This window comes from Amblyomma americanum, chromosome 9 (assembly GCF_052857255.1).
Source record: "Amblyomma americanum isolate KBUSLIRL-KWMA chromosome 9, ASM5285725v1, whole genome shotgun sequence".
In the NCBI taxonomy this organism is placed as follows: Eukaryota; Metazoa; Arthropoda; class Arachnida; order Ixodida; family Ixodidae; genus Amblyomma; species Amblyomma americanum.
Window position 1 is genome coordinate 101,570,314 of NC_135505.1, and position 16,448 is coordinate 101,586,761.

Below are 16,448 nucleotides of genomic sequence, written 5' to 3' on the forward strand. Positions count from 1 at the left end.
GAGACTGTGCAAGGTGTTGTAGGCGTTAAATGCCGACGACCAACTTGAAAAATCCACATTGCTGCCGATAAGCTGTGTTAAAGGGGCAACAATGGCGGCAAAGTTGCACATAAAACGGTGAAAATAGAAACAAAGACCTAGGAAGCTGCACAGTTCCTTAATGAAAGTAGGCTTTGGAAACACAATCACAGCATGAAGTTTGGTGGTGTCTGGATGGATGCCCTCTTTTGGCACAACGTGACCTAAAGTTGTCAGTTCACGAGCACCAAATCAACAGCTTTTTAAATTGAGCTGAAGGCCGGCGTCAATAAGGCAGGTTAAGACGCGCTTCAGCCGGGACAGATGAGTCTCAAAGTCTGGCGAAAAGATCACGACATCGTCGAGATAACAGAGGCACGACTTCTACTTCAGGCCATGCAGAATGGTCCCCGTCACGTGCTCGAAAGAAAACCAGCGCAAAAAATGGAGACTGTTCTGTGTATGCGCTCAAAAGTAGCCGGAGCATTACAGTGGCCGAAAGGCAAGACATTAATAACGTACAGGCCATTAGGGGTCACAAAAGTGGTTTTAGGGTGATCTTCAGCTACCATGGGGGCCTGCCAGTACCCAGAGTGTAAATCGAGAAAAAAAAAGAGCTCCACTCCTTGTAGGCAGTCCAGAGCATCATCAATACGAAGAATCTGGCACCGACATGGCAGCAATAGAATCATGCTTGGTCTTTCTTCAGCTTGTGCAGATGATGGTGGCCCTTTCTGGTCTTGGATCGACGCCGTATTCCGGTGACGTCTGCATTTCGGATGAATTCTGCCTGGCTTTTCCGTCAAGCTGGGACTTCCGCTCACCGCTCGATGCGGCTATGCTGCCATTGCCCTTCAGCTATCATCTCCTTTGCCGGCAACCTGGGACACTATACTTTACTGCATGTCTACATAAGCAGCTGCAACAAGCGCCAAGTTTGGGATCTGGCACCGACATGGCAGCCAGAGAATCATGCTTGGTCTTTCTTCAGGTTGGCTATTTTTATCGTCCTGTTAGCGGTAGAGCATTTAGAAAACTGGTGCCAGATCCCAACTCACCATCTACTGTTTTTTTGACGATTATGCAGTGTCTGACATGCGTGCATACTGTTCGTAGACTATTACTGCTTTCAGGAGATATTGAACAAAATTCCAGACCACTGTCAGCTCAACAAGAAAAACATATGTTCGATGTGATTATGACAATGCCATCAATGCAACAAACACAATGAGAAATCCTCGAAGAAATTCGAGCTATTCATGCTGAACAGCAAGTTCTGGAGCAAAAGTTACTGCAACTAGCAGGAAAAATCGATTCTATGGAAGGCAGCGTGCTTCCTATAAAGAATAACGCAAAGAAACTTTGTTCAGATCTTTCTGTCACGTGTATCAAACTGCAGGACTGCCAAGATGATTTGGAAAACAGGTGTAAAAGGAACAATTTAATCATCTATGGAATTCAGGATACCTTGAATGAATCATGGGCTGACTCTGAGCAGAAAGCGATTTCTTTCTGCTCGCAACAAGTGAACGTCACAATTCTCCCTGAAGTCGTTGAAAGGGCGCACAGAATTGGTAATTTTTCCCAAATGAAACATAGACCACTGGTTGTAAAATTCTTATCGCTTGAAGACAAACAGCGGGTACCGTCGGTGGCCTCAAAGCTGAAAGGAACAAATTTTGCACTAAGTGGGGACTACTCAAGAAAAGTACAACTTGATAGGCAAAAATTATTTCAGTTTGCTCACAAACGTGGTGGCGAATTCAAGATTAACTTCAAGTTGAAAATGCGCAATCAAACTTTTATATACAACAGTCAGACACTGTGGATCTATTTGCTTCATAGCCATTACAGAATGGATCCTTCCGCAACATTAAAGTAACTAATGCTCACGGCCTAGTATCTATTACAGTAAATTGTCGCAGTATAAAAATAAAACAATAGAATTCACTTCACTCCTCGAAGCATCGAAGCCGCATGTTGTTTTTGGAACGGAATCTTGGCTGGACAATACAATCAATGACAACGAAATCTTTCCGCGTAATTATGTCGTTTATAGATAAGACAGCAACGTGCACGGTGGTGGTGTATTTGTTCTTATCCATGACAGTATACTTAGCATGCCGATACACTGATACCAAATCCTGTGAAACAGTGTGGTGCAAAATTCTTCTAAAAACAACACGTATCTTGCAGTTGGTTCATTTTACAGATCACCCTGTTCTAGCAGTTCCCAACCTCTGGTTGAGTTGAGCAATATACTGTTAAGCTTACAAGCAACGTATATAGTACTCGCTGGTGATTTTAACCTGCCGAACATAGATTGGTCCTCGTTATAGCCTGTACTTAACAATGCATCCCTACTGTACACTGTTTTCTAGGAAATGGTTACTGCCCATTCTTTGCTACAGTTTGTTAACAAGCCGACTCGGACAAGCGGTGCTACCACAAATGTATTGGACTTATTTTTCTGTAATGACAGTGATCTTATATCAAATGTCACATTGCCCGGGATCAGTGATCATGATGTTGTCGCTAAGTTATCCTGTACAGCCCAAACCTGCCGCATTTCAGAACCATGCAAGGTGTTCTTTTATGAAAAAGGCGACTACACCTCACCGCCTGCCGAACTTGACACATTTCTTCTCCACTTCCGCTCACATATCTCACATCTTGATATTAATGGGTTATGGTATCGATTCAAAACAAAACTACTATCATTAACACAAACCTTCATCCCTTCGCGTGTCATTCCCGCCAAGTGCCGTAACGATAAGCCATGGCTAACAACAGAACTTTGCACGTTGATAAACAGAAAAAATAGATTGTTTCGTAGATATTGCCAGTCTCCTGACCTAAAGTTGCGCTCAAAAATGAAAGAGCTGAGCAGGGTCGTTGCAAAAGAGATGCGCAGAGCACATAATACGTACCTTTCCAGTCTAGGCGATAAACTTAAATTCAACCCAAAGGAATTGTGGAAATACGTCAAAAAGAAGAAAAATACCAGGCAGGCTATTCCAGATGTTATTGACCGTACAAACTACAATTCCGATAAAAAAGCAAAAGCTGAAAATTTTAATGCATTTTTTTCAATCTGCTTTCTCACAACCTGCCACCGCAGTCGCCGCTTCGCAATGCGTTTCCAGCTTAACAAAAATGAATGGGGCATCATTTTCCGAATGTGGTATCGTGTCTTTGCTGCAGAAGGTTAATGTACATTCTGCCCCTGGTCCAGATGGCATATCAAATTTTGTCCCCAAGAATTGCGCGTTAGCTATTGCTCCATTTTTAGTTCTACTCTTTGAAACCTCTCTTGAGCAAGAAGTTTTACCCTCTGACTGGAAAAATGCAAGCATAATTCCGATCCATAAGAGCGGTGACAAGAACGTAACATGTAACTAAAGACCTATTTCCTTAACAAGCGTAGTGTGTAAAACACTAGAGCATGTCATTGACACTAACCTAATGAATCACCTGCAGAGAAATAACTTCTTTTCACCAACGCAGCACGGTTTTAGGGCTGGGTTTTCTTGTGATACGTAATTGATTGAATTTACTCATGATATTGCAGCCTCAATTAACTTAGGTACGCAGGTGGACTGTATATTTTTAGATTTTCGGAAGGCATTTGATTCCATTTGTCATGCACTCCTGTTACACAAAATAACCCTTCTTAATATACCGGCCAATCTCTTAGCATGGATTCAAACATACCTGTCTGAAAGAAAACAATGCGTGCTTCTGGATGGTGAGTGCTCATCAAGTATGTCTGTATTATCTGATGTTTCACAGGGGCCAATTTTAGGCCCTCTACTTTTCTTGATTTATATCAATGACCTTGGTGACCGTACTACCAGCCGTGTTCGATTATACGCGGATGATTGCTGTATCTACCGCGAAATCACCAGTGCGGCGGACTCTCAACATTTACAGAACGACCTGGACTCCGTGTTCTTGTGGTGCCAGTCCTGGAAGATGTCCCTTAATTTATCCAAATGCAATCTCGTAAGGTTTACAACTAAAAAACAACCAATGCTTACCAATTATGTCATGGATGGAACTTGCCTGTTGGTTGCAAGCGAATGCAAATATTTGGGGGTTGTATTCTCTGCCAATTTGTCATGGAATGCTCATATATACATAACATATCTCTGTAGGCTAGTTGAATGTTAAATTTCCTCAGACGAAACTTTAATCAGGCACCAACTAAGGTAAAGAAAACATTATTTCTGTCAAATGTACGTCCCATTCTTGAGTACGCTTGCAGTACTTGGGATCCATCAACTCAATGCAACATTGCAAAACTTGAACATGTACAGGCACATGCTACTCGCTTTGTGTCAAGTAATTATGACTTTTCGAAAAGATCTCGCGATCTATCCAAAAATCTGGGGTGGCCGCTGCTTGAAACCACAAGAAAATACCTGCACTTGCCGCTATTTTATAATATCTTTCACTCTAGAACAGGCATCGACAAAGATAGATATCTAAAGAAACCAACATATGTATCTGCACGAACGGACCATTCCCGAAAAGTGCATGAATATGCTTGCCGGATAAACTTTTTTAAGAACAGCTTCTTCCCAAAGACAATAAATTAGTGGAATGGTTTGCCTGAAGAAATTGTTTCGGGACCCCTTCGTCTTTTATCCAGGATCTGAAAAATATTCTTTTTTAATGGGTTTTAGCATTGCTTTTAACTTCTCATGCCTGTTTTTCCACTTGCCACGATACAGTGTGATTAAGTGACGCAAATATCAAGACAACTACGTGTATACGTGTCATTTTATTTTTCACTGCTTGTTTCCTGCCTTTCAAATTGCAGCTGAATTTGTATTGTATATCATCTGTGCACTCATATTGTTTTTTCTTTTCTCCCTACACTAATGCCTGCAAGGGTGCTGTAGGTATGTAAATAAATAAATAAAAAGAGGATAAACATCCTTTCGCGTGTTCTTATTCAGGCGGCAGTAATAACACAGAAACGAATAGAGCCATTTTTATTCTTCACAAGTACCACGGGTGAGGCCCATGGACTGTGTGAGGCCTGAATCATGCAACTCTGAAGCATGGTGTCAACTTGTTCTTGAAAAACTTGGTGTTCACTGGTGGAGACACAATATGGGCACTGATGCAGAGCGGCATGGTCACCGGTGTCGTTGTGGTGGGCAACAGCCGATGTGCGCACCAAAGCGGGTTGATATGAATCAAAGAAAGAACGAAATTGATGAACCAGCTCTAGAAGTTGAGTGCAATGAGGTGCAGGGAGAAAGGCCTCAATAAAGAAAATGAAAACGCCTGGAGGCGAAGTGTCGAGTGCAGGAATTGGCGGGCTGCGGGCATCTACATCGAAGGACGGCAAATCATCATTTTCATTACTATACAGAATAAAATCAATGAGCTGGACGGTACCGAGGCACTCACCGCAACGCACAGCGGAAGCATATGTAAACGGATTGGTCACAAACAACGCAGTGAGGCCAGCTAACAGGGTGTATGGCGTAAGGTATGGGCAGGTACGTGCGGCACATAAAGAGCGGTAATTGTGTAAAAAGTATGTTGCCGTCGCAAACAAGGTCAGAAGTGATGGGCACAAGAACAAAAGAGCATGCAGGCAGGTTAGTGTCTTCAGCAACGATGGCCTTGCCAGAAGCAGCAGAAGGGGCATCGGTCAACGAGGAACCGCTGAGTGCAAAGAACTCGAATTCAGCACTAGCACAATCGATGACTGCATTATGGCGCGACAGGAAGTCCCAACCCAAGATGATTTCATGACAACATGTTGGCAAAATGATGAATTCAGTGACACAGAAAATCTCCTGAATAACAACACGAGCCATGCACGTCGCTAATGGCATGATAGCCTGCGTGCTTGCGGTGTGCAGCAAGAATCCAGAAAGTGGGGTTGTCACTTTTCGCAAGGAGCGGCAAAAGGTGATGGAAATAGCAGATACAGCAGCACCAGTGTCGACAAGCACCAGAACAAAAACACCCTCTACGGAAATTGCGATCAGATTTCGGAGAGATAAATGAGGCCTTGACATTTCACTGGTGGCATAGTTCTTGCCCCAGGAACTGCAGCGTCCAGTTTTCCTCTAGTGAAATATCTGGGTGCTGATGCATGGGAGAAAGGGAGTGGCGACAAGGAGAAGGTGAATGCCGGTGGGGAAGGTTGTGCTATTGGGTGAAAGAGGGCGACTCTGTGGCAGCTCGGCTGGCAGTGAGTATTCACTTGGAGGAGGCCAGTGACCGGCAACTTGGGAGACTGGAACACGACGACGGCACAGCCGGGCCAAATGACCACAAGAGAAACAAATAGGCCGGTTGTCACCAGTACGCCAGAGATTGCCGAATTGTCGAAGCAGTCTGAAAAAAGGTGTCAGAGCGTGAGAGAATTGAGGCACAGACGCTGGAGGAGCAAAGGTTGGGCAGTAGTTAGGCGGCCATGGCTGTGCGACGGTGGCAGCATAGGTCAGGGATGGGATGCAGCGACAGGTACGGGCGGTTGTGCTGGTGCTGGCGGAGGGACTGATGGAAGGGCCTCAGCCACTTGTTTATTGATGACATTCGAAGGTCGGGTGCCAGGTATGGAAATGGCACGGAGTGGGATGGCGGAAGCGAGAGTTGACGTGCAACTTCCTCAAGCATGAAATATTTAGTTTCGAGTAGCCGGGTGCAGTCGACAGGCTGGCAAGCGACTCAACAGGCGTGGCATGCTGTTGAGTTAGTAGCCTCTGCTTGCGCAGCTCACCGTAGCTCTGGCAGAGACTGACTTCGGCAATGGTGCAGAGATCTCGCGACAGCTGCATCTGAAAGGCGTCATGTTCAATGCCTTTCAGAATATGCTTGACCTTGTCAGCCTCGGACATATAGGCATTGATGCGTGAGCACAGGGTAACCACATCTTCAATGTAGCTTGAGAATGTCTCACCCGACTGCTGAGAGCACTCACACAAGTGGTGTTTAGCGCGAAGCTTGTACACACACAGCAGGCCATCCAAACACTTCGGTGAGGTTTGCCTTGTACGCAGTCCATGCGCAGAAGCCCGCTTTGTGGTTTCAAAACCACAGGTTGACAATGCCGGTCAAATAAAAGATGATGTTGCTCAACTTGGTGGTATTGTCCCACATTGGTATGTGCCCACCCACACGTATGATCAAAGCCAGTCTTCAGAGTCATGATCGTCAGTACCGCTGAAGAGGGCGGGGTCCCGCTGCCTGAAGGAGCCGGGACAGAGGACTGCTGAGCCCACCTTCATGGCTTTGTGGTTGGTGTATTCGGGCATACCATGGGTTGGTATGTGCAGCTGCGGAGGTCCAGAGCGGTACGAGGATGGGAAACTGAACCCCCACCAAATATAACAGGGGCGTAGGTCAGCTAAAGTCCCTCGATAATTTATAAGTAAGGAAATGCCTTGATCCCGCCGCCAATGCAGTTATAGGCTCACTTGTAGCACATGACCTAGCTCTGCCCCTCCACCACCATGAAAGTTCCCGCTCGTGTGGGTGGAGAGCTCGCTTAAAGTAGCTGACGGCTGCTGTGGCATCGCCTGTTCTGTTAACGGCCTGCAATCTTCTCTCTTCAGCGAATTCATTTATCTATTTGTTGTTTTTTTTTCTGAAAGATTGAGATATCAGCATACACACATTGCTGTGCTAATTATGGTCTGGGAAAGATGTAATGCCTCGTTGCTGTACGGTTGGGTGCCGAAACTGGACGGAAGACGGCAAGAAAAATATTTTGCATTCCACGCGGTAAGCAAAACTTGACAAGAAAAGTGCGGCTTCACAGAATCGATCGGAAAGACGAACTTCGGCAAACTGTCCGACTATGGGAGGTAAACAATGTGCGCTACACACAACTGACTTCCACAGCGCTGCATGATTTTGTATTCAGTGAAGGCACTCACTTTGTGGCAGTTGCCGCAGTAATGCATGAAGTTTGGGGTACTTTCTTGTAAGCAGCGTTTACCTCCAACTATCAGTCAAGATTTCAAGATATTTACAGTCCGTCAAGAAAATACTTCAAGGCAAATGGTAATATAAATGCACGGGACTCTGGGGAGTGGCTGGGTTATGCAGGAAATTTTTCCGGAACCTGTATTTCGTTATATGCGATTTCGAGGTAACGAAGCTGTAGTGAACGATTCTCACCGATCGTTTTACGTGGTGTTTCTTCTAAAATTGCTTGTAACATCTTCATGAATGCACACGAGCAAAATAAAGCGAAAGGGAAGATTTTAGGAATAAGCGATATTATTTGCGCCACTGAAAGACAAAAGCCTCAATGCAGCGAACTTTGCAATATAACGAAGTTTTTCCAAAAAGTACAACTTTGTTATATCGAGGTTCTACTGTATGTACTTTCCTATTCAGATGTATGGGTAAGCCACTATAAATGAGCTCAAAACAGCTGCCAAATGCATTCTACCCCATTCATATTCATAGTCATTCTGCTCTCATGGCCCAGATCTACAATCGCTACTTGTCCTACACAGCTTTATCCCTTCCAATACCTTACTGCATATTGTTAATATTCGTGTATTTATAGAATGCTGAAGATTATATCTTTTCATATCAACACAACTGCACTAAGCGTCCTGTTTAGCGGAAAACCCGGTGTAGCCCATCAGTGTTGTGTCAAACTCCGGAATGGATGAAAAGGTGGCTACATCACACGTGCAGCACCGGAGTTGAAAAGTGATTAAAACATTACAAAACTGCTGATTGAATGGTTGCAACATGACTGAAAAGTCATTAGGACATTTGAAAATATAAACTAAGAACTGCAAGTGAGGTAATTAGTCTGTAATCGAGCCCAACCATTATGTTGAGTCACACACGCTACCTATACGCCACGCAGGCACGTTGGTATGGCTTGGTTAAAGTGAGGCTTTATATGTATGTCAAATGGATTACACAATGATGAGATTGTGAAAGAAAAAGCAGTGTCCGTGTCTACGCGGGCTACAGGAGCGAGCAGTTGAAGGACCCATAAATGCTGTCGCGTGGTACCTTAAGCGGAGGTCATAAGTGTCTTTATTTTCTATTTTATTTTCAGAAAGCCTACAGGCCCTCACTACAAGAGTATTACATAGGGGGGTGACAACAATGAAAACATAGAAATACAACAGGGAACATTAACCTGACAAACTGAACAATACACAAAACTAGAAATAAAGCAAGAAATAAATATGCTACTATCAAAATGTGGTGGAACAACAACATGCAAAATGGAAATAATGAGAAAAGCAACATAATAAGCAGCACAAAAAATTAACACATTACAATGAGCAGAGCACAGCTAGAAAACTGCACATCGCTTTCATTTTTAGAAACTTCATGAAATAACGTCAAATTCATTTCACTTGCAATTGTAGAAGGCAGCCAGCTTCAGTGAATGATGGTTTAGGAATGAAATATTTTTGCAAAAGTTGAAGTGTGCAATGTGATGTGTTTGATCTCGAATGTATGGTCATGGCATGGGAAGACTGCCGAGGGTGAGTGAAAAAAATAGTCATCGAGCAACAGATGATAGGAAATTTTGTAAAAAAGTGTAAAGCGAGCAAGTCTATAATGATGGGAAAGGTTATCATGCCTAACACAAGCTTTTGAGACCATACGCTAGTGGTATGCAAGTAGTCTGTAAAAAATGAAATGAGCACGGTTTTACAGGGCTTTGCTGTTACTTATGACGTAGGCTTGCTCCGTGTCCCATATGGCTGAAGCGTACTTGATTTTAAGTCGGATTACGTTCCATAAGCAAGTTTTCGCAGCTGCACAGGAGCATGTTGAATGTTCCGGCTTAGGAGACCAAGAGAATGGCTAGCAGTGGCTGGAATAAGTTAATGCAACATTTCCAATTTAAGTTTGAATGGAGGTAAGCTCCTAAATACTTGTAAAGTGGAAGCTGTCTCAACTGCTATACCATTAAAGGGTCCCTGAAACGGTTGTTTGAGGTTGTCTACAAAATGCTAGCATTATATAGAGTACAGGCCAACGAGCATTCATGCCACGTACAAGACCTCAAAAGCAAGCCGGTAATTTACAGTACAATTTTTGAAACTACCCGCTTCTGCACCTAGCGGCGACCTGCGGTGCTGGGGTTTCGCCCAAATCCGTGCTCGTTACCTCAGCATCAGCGCTCGTTACGTCAGCAGCAGACTGTTAGCATTGGTTCACGCGCGTCGGCAGCCGGCAGAGGGGGCAAGTGCAAGGCCGGTGGAGTAGCGCCCGCATTTCAGCGTGAAAAAAGTGACGAGAAGAGAGGGAAAGGCGCGAAGACATGGAAATTCAAATTTTGACTAAATATAACTCAGCTTCTATGAAGCGCAGCTGAAAAATACTTGCAAGAGGATATTTGTGAAGCGGCATCCTTTAGCATCCTAGGCACATCGCATCTTTGTTGAGACCCCCTTTCACAGCCCCTTTTAAGATTGTATATGGTCTCAACTGTATGGCATATAGAACTGAACGGCTCTGCCAGTTTTTTAAAGCAATTTGAAAATGCATGCACATACAGGTCATTTGCAGGCTGCCTATGTCAAGAACCCTGCTACTGATGTTCTCACCACACAACTAGGACACCCAATTTCTCTCAAAATCTTCCACACCCATTCCTGAATGGTACCTTTTTTATTTGCAAAGCTTATATGTACAGCCTGCCTATAAGCTCCAACATTCCAAGGCAGCATTGCCTGGTCCTAAGAGCAAATAAACTAAATTAACATGAGTTCATTTCCGCCGACAGCATGCCTTTTGTATTTTATTTACTATTCTGTTATCTTTGAGGTAAAATGCATTATTACTCTACTGATTCCTTGTTGATAAAAACTACAAGTAAAAATATTCCTCTATGCTTTCCTACGTTTTGGTGGCTGTTGCTTCTTTTATATGAGCATCAAAAGCACTAAGTTCACATTTCACAGCAGGATACTCCATTCAGTCACACATAGCTCATGTTTTGCACCTGCTAACTGACACACGTCAACGAAATTAGGGTTTATTCTATTGCGCAAGGGCATCTCTGGCCAAAGAGTGCCATGGCACAGTTTTTTTTCTTATACTCAAAGTGGGGTCAAAGAACCATTTCACCCTAAAGAAGCCGAGCACCAGGCAGCGGAAAGTTTGTACCCATTGTATCACCGGTGGGTACCCGATGGCACTGGGGATTGAACCCCCCCATCTCCCGCGTGCAAGGCGGATGCTCAAACGACTAGGGCACCACCGCGATCCAAATTAGTGTGGCATTATTCTGAATGAAACAAAAACTTAGAGCCAGTACTGCAGCTTGCGTCCTTTCGGCAACACCTGGTTGGTCGAAATGCTGAGGTGAATGAGCCGACGCTTTCAAGTCGACTGGCCAACCAAGTGTCGCCGAAAGGGACGTTTTCAAAAGCAACGCAGTTAGAATACAGACCCACGTAACAACACTTCCGCTACTCCTCTCTTTGCAGACCATGCCAGCTGTTAAAGCCTAGTGTTATTCTTGAAGCACCAGATTAACTGGATAAGGAAGCAGAAAGGTAGCACAGCACCTAAGCCATGAAACAAAAATTGAAAACACTAAAGGTAAGCTGTCTGAAATCCAAAATTTTTTTTAGGAACTGCCCTGGAACCATGCCCTACCCTGAAAAACCAGTACAGATATACGCACCGAATGCTGGTCCACCATCCTGTGCAGTACATTTGGCCATGCCAGTCATAGATGTCGACTATTAACAAGGTGAAGACAGGATCAAGACGACAAGAGGAAACTGCACATTGCCTCCAAGGGATCCCAGTCTCTGCATATGCACCAAAAAGAGAAAACACTGGAAGTAAAAAAAATGCTCACTCTGGGGAAGGGTAATACCCGTGTCACCGGCCTGTTTCAATCACCCTCGAGTCGAGGGTCTTCGAGATTCTCAATCGCCATTGAACTCGCCGCTGCTACACGGCAAATCTCAATGGCCATTGAAACGGTTCTCGTGTCTTACGCCACGGATGTGTGGCGCCACAATCGCTACTTTGGATTTTGCAAAAATAACAAAATATTTGATAAATGTATACTAAATGCTGAAATACAGGCATACGTGAAAGTCGTTCAAAACCCTTTTAATTGCACGTAGGCGACGGACATATGCTTACACTGCTGTAGCCACTCTAATACAAGACGAGCCAAAACCAAGCCAGTCCAACTGCGTCGGAGCGCTGATTCGTCAGGCTTAAGACCTGGGAAATCGCCATGATATCTAAAAAACAAGAGCTATTTGTCTCTTGAAACTTTATGCGAGGGTAAGAATGGGCAAATCGAAGGCGAATACAACAACTTAGAACACGACATTGCTTTGAGGGATTAGCGACAAAGCTGTTATTGCTGTGAAGCGGGCGGGCAGGGTGCCACCATGTTGTCAACGTTAAGTACGCAAGCAACGCAAAGTTAATGCACTTAAAACTAGTCTAATACAATTTTAAAATTATTATACTGACTGCTTGCATTAAAGTTTAGGTTAATAATGTTCATGCTTTTGTACCGTGAATGTGTCGTGTACGAAAATGCGCTTGGCGCCACTCGAAGCAACGCTAGCAACCTTGGGCAGCGCTCGAAGGCCCTCGAAATCTCGATGGAGTTCTGCGCTACTCCGTTGGCTCGATAGGCTATTGACTCGATCGCCATTGAAACTGCCCGTGTGGCAGCGCTCGATCGCCTTTGAGTCGATAGACTATCGGTTCGAGGGCCCTCGAAATGCCCGTGTGACAGGGGTATAAGATGTGAATAATTTTGTGCCAAACAGAAAGTTATAATGCCGGTAGCTGCCAAATGAATAAGCAGAAGAATGCAGAAAATTTTCCAGCACAGTTGGTGCATTTGCTCCTTGCAAGGTACAATGCAGGAAAGCATGAATATGATTAGGTTGTACAAAGTGAAAAAACACGCAGGCGGAAAAATAGAAGCACCCCCTTGCCCAATTTTTGTTCTGCGTTCTTGTCCACTTTGCACAGTGAAGTCACATTCCAGGTATTTACCAGCTGGCCCACCCAAAAGTGCTACATTAAAGCACTTGGGGCAGTTGCACTGCTCTTTCCTACCTGAGAGGCCTGCCCTAAGGGCACTAGCTCCCCTACACAAAGCAGGCTGGCTCAGGTTCATCCAGTCTTCAATGTCTGAATACCCTGTCACCACATTTCACAGGTGCTGGGAGACATGAACTGGCTTTTATTTGTGGGCATGGGAACTGGCGCCAGCCATCTTCCCTACACAATCCTCAAAAGGAAATGAAGCTTTCGGAACAACACTTCAAGCCAGCCTGTCCATCCACTCTCCTCCTCAGGAACCGTAAACATATCTAATGGCTTCAGAGATAGCACCGGCCATGGTATACACCCTAGCTAAGTAATATGCATTATTTAGCACGGAAGTTTAGCCTCAGCAGACAAAAATAAAGGGAGTCCACTGAAGCAGTTCAGCTTATGAGATAAATATTCCCACAGTCGTCCAGAAAACTGATGACTAAGTTCAAATGAAAGCTACACTCGTTGACTTCCATGCAGCATTCAAATGACTATAATAAAAAGCTCATTTGTCTCTGCCGCTCATGGGAAAAAAATTCACGCCCTGTGGCAACACTTCACAGCCGTACTGCATAAGAGTTGCAGCTTCATCAAAGTAGGTAATTCATTTCACATTGGGGAAACCTTCAGTTAAACTGCAGCTCTCTTCTGTACAGCAATGGGGTTCCCCACCTTTCGTGAATCCGCCTTTTTCACGACGCGACTGCGCATGCGCCCATCCCCTGGCGGCGGTGTCGCGAAACATATTGGAAGGGTCGCTCGCTCCACTCGAGACCGGTCGTGGAAGTGTAAACAAACCGGCTTCCTACATGGGGTGCGTTGCTGGTGCCGTCGGGTGTTCAGCGCGACGCATTTGGCGATACCTACGAAATGTGTTGCATACGGCAGCAATGCCCAATATGTAAAGGGAAGTAAACTAGGATTTTTTCGCTTCCGAGCGCATCTCGGGACAGCCTTCGACGCGAAGCGTGGATAAAAGCAGTTCGCCGGCTCGACGATCGTGCCGCCCTTGGGCACCGTCAAGCACGTCAAGACTGTGCGGGAATCACTTTGTGACAGGTACGGATGAGGTACTGTGTTTAAATGCGTGTGCAGTCTATCACGAAGTGTTTTACTCATGGGCAGGAAGGCCTCGAATGTCACCGCGGCACCCAGACTTCGTTCCGACGCTTTTTGCTTTCTCAAGCAAGAAGGCCAAATGGGCAAGTGCTGTGAGCCGCTTGCATCGCGCGATGGAGCGGGCAACGAAAAAGAAGCTACGAGAGCATTCACGCATGGTGCTAAAATTTTGTCATATTCTCCTATGGAAATTTCCTTGTTTATGCCACTACACCCTGGCCAATCCCCCCGTGTGGGTATGTGCCATGTACTAAGAGGCAGAAGAAGGTGCGTTATGCGTGTGTTCGAACCATATCCATGATGAAGAGCTCTGCGTGGTATCGCCGGAATGGATTAATGTGCGCTTCTCGCGCTCGTCTTTAGGGACGCGCATGCTTGTTTAACCTATGCAGCGGTGTGTTGTGGGAAAATACAGTGAAATGCTAACAGAGCTGCTTTGTTGCGAGTACGCTTGTGCTTTTATAGCTCGTGTAGCTATTCTGCAGCGCTTGAGCACAACGATTGCTTGTGAAAACTGTTGTCCCCAGTCGTTTTCTGTACTACGGCGTGCATGATGTAGTATCCACCTTTCATGAATGGCAGGCATATACAGCGGAAAACGCCAACCTCACTGATCGGGGATATTTCATTGAACATTATGTTCCGAATGTAGCCTTCATCTCTGAAGCGGCGGCCCTTGCTAGCTGGTGTTCGCATCGCATGCCGGATGCTCGGAGATACTGAAGAATTTGCTTTTCAGTGGGCACTACAGCCTGCCTCGGACTTCGCACCAAGCCATCAGTCAACCCTAGAAATCCTCCAGGTACCAGGTGCTGCCCAGGACACGCCATCGTTGACAGATTCCAACAAAACGTGCTCCGCAGCGGCACTCAGTCCGGCCGGGTTGGGCGCGCAGTACCCTACCAGTGAGCTTCCAGCGTTGTACGCGAGGTGGCAGCACAGGAAAATGAAAAAGGCGGATTGCACAAGGTATCCATGGTGCAGGTGAGTCCATGAGCAGAAGCTGCGAGGAAGGATATAAGATCCCACAACCGCTGTGCAACGAAATTATTCGAAATTACTCACCCTGAGAAAACAATGGTGGTTATGACAGAAGTAGAGGCGCACTGGATAATAAAAGACAAAAGAAAGGCGCTTTCGTGCGCGCCACCACGGCGACAGATAGAAGCACGGGAAGCAACTACACGACAGGGCTTTCAAGCGCAGGGAAGCGAGCTCACCGTGCCCCTTCGTACTCTAAATACACCTTCACTTCGCAGCCCTCGCGAAATCAGTTCGCAGAAAGATGCGGCACAAATAACCGCGATCATTGTATGTATACACTTGTGTGCCGAAGCAGAACCACTTCCAACAAGCTCCAAGACAGTGGGAGAGCAGCGATGATATGCCAACATGCGTGCACGACGCTGCCTTTTTGCAGTACTCACGAAAGTCCGGAGAAAGCTGCAGGGAGGGGTACCGTGAAAACGTATTTCGCCGAGTCCGGTCATGAGGCATAACCACCACCGGCTTTGGCTTTATTAAGCCGGTCGTGAGCAAAAACCACCAAGCCGATCTTTGAAACCGCCACGGAGCAAAAGCAGAGTTCGAGAGTAGGCACAAAACCACCACGTGACTTCCGCTAACAAAAAAAATTTTTGGTTTGAATAACGCGCTACACACTAAAACAAAACGACACCGGCAAAAAAAAACGAAAACGACAAAAAAAATTCTCCTTGCCATTATTTTTTTTCTCGTGTAGGCGCAGAACACAAGATCGCGCGTCGGCGAATGAGGCACTGGTACAGTATTCTAGTTCACTATAGCTACAGTGCTCTAGAGCACTGTACTATAGCACTGGCGAATGTCAGGCATGAGAAACTGGTGCCACCTGCGTTTTTATCACTGATGTCCACTAGGGGGCTGGACCATAGAGCTACTACTAGGCTGGACGCCGCATCGGGCACTCGAAAGTGAAGCCACCAGAAGTTGGGCGGCATGTCCCAGAAGTCAGCCTTTGACAGTGCACGAAATCGGACCTCAGCACGGTTTTTCAGTTTTAGTTTTCGTTTTCCACTTAGCATTTTGTCTTTTCGACATTCTCGTCTTTATTCGTGACAATACCTACCTGTTGCGCCGTCAACTGCATGAGGAGAGCAGCAAAGTCCTCGGGAAAGACGTTTCAAAAATAAGGGTCCAATGCATCGCTATGGAACGATGCTAGCAGACGACAGAACGTCGCTGCACACAGTACATACGGAGCCTCGTCTGCTCAACTA

General features: G+C 45.5%; 1 protein-coding gene across 2 annotated transcripts in view; it reads right to left on the reverse strand.

Annotated features, from left to right (window-relative positions):
* The window catches only part of LOC144103900 (uncharacterized), a 49,225-nt gene extending 33,440 nt beyond the window's left edge, over nt 1-15,785 (reverse strand). For both annotated transcript variants that reach the window (XM_077636613.1, XM_077636614.1), the window contains exons 1-2: nt 15,618-15,785; nt 11,675-11,804 (exon numbers count right to left, since the gene is read on the reverse strand). In XM_077636613.1, coding sequence (XP_077492739.1) covers nt 11,675-11,723 — 49 coding nt within the window. In that variant the 5' untranslated portion in view covers nt 11,724-11,804; nt 15,618-15,785. The remainder of the gene's footprint in view (nt 1-11,674; nt 11,805-15,617) is intronic.
* Nucleotides 15,786-16,448: the final 663 nt, after the last annotated feature.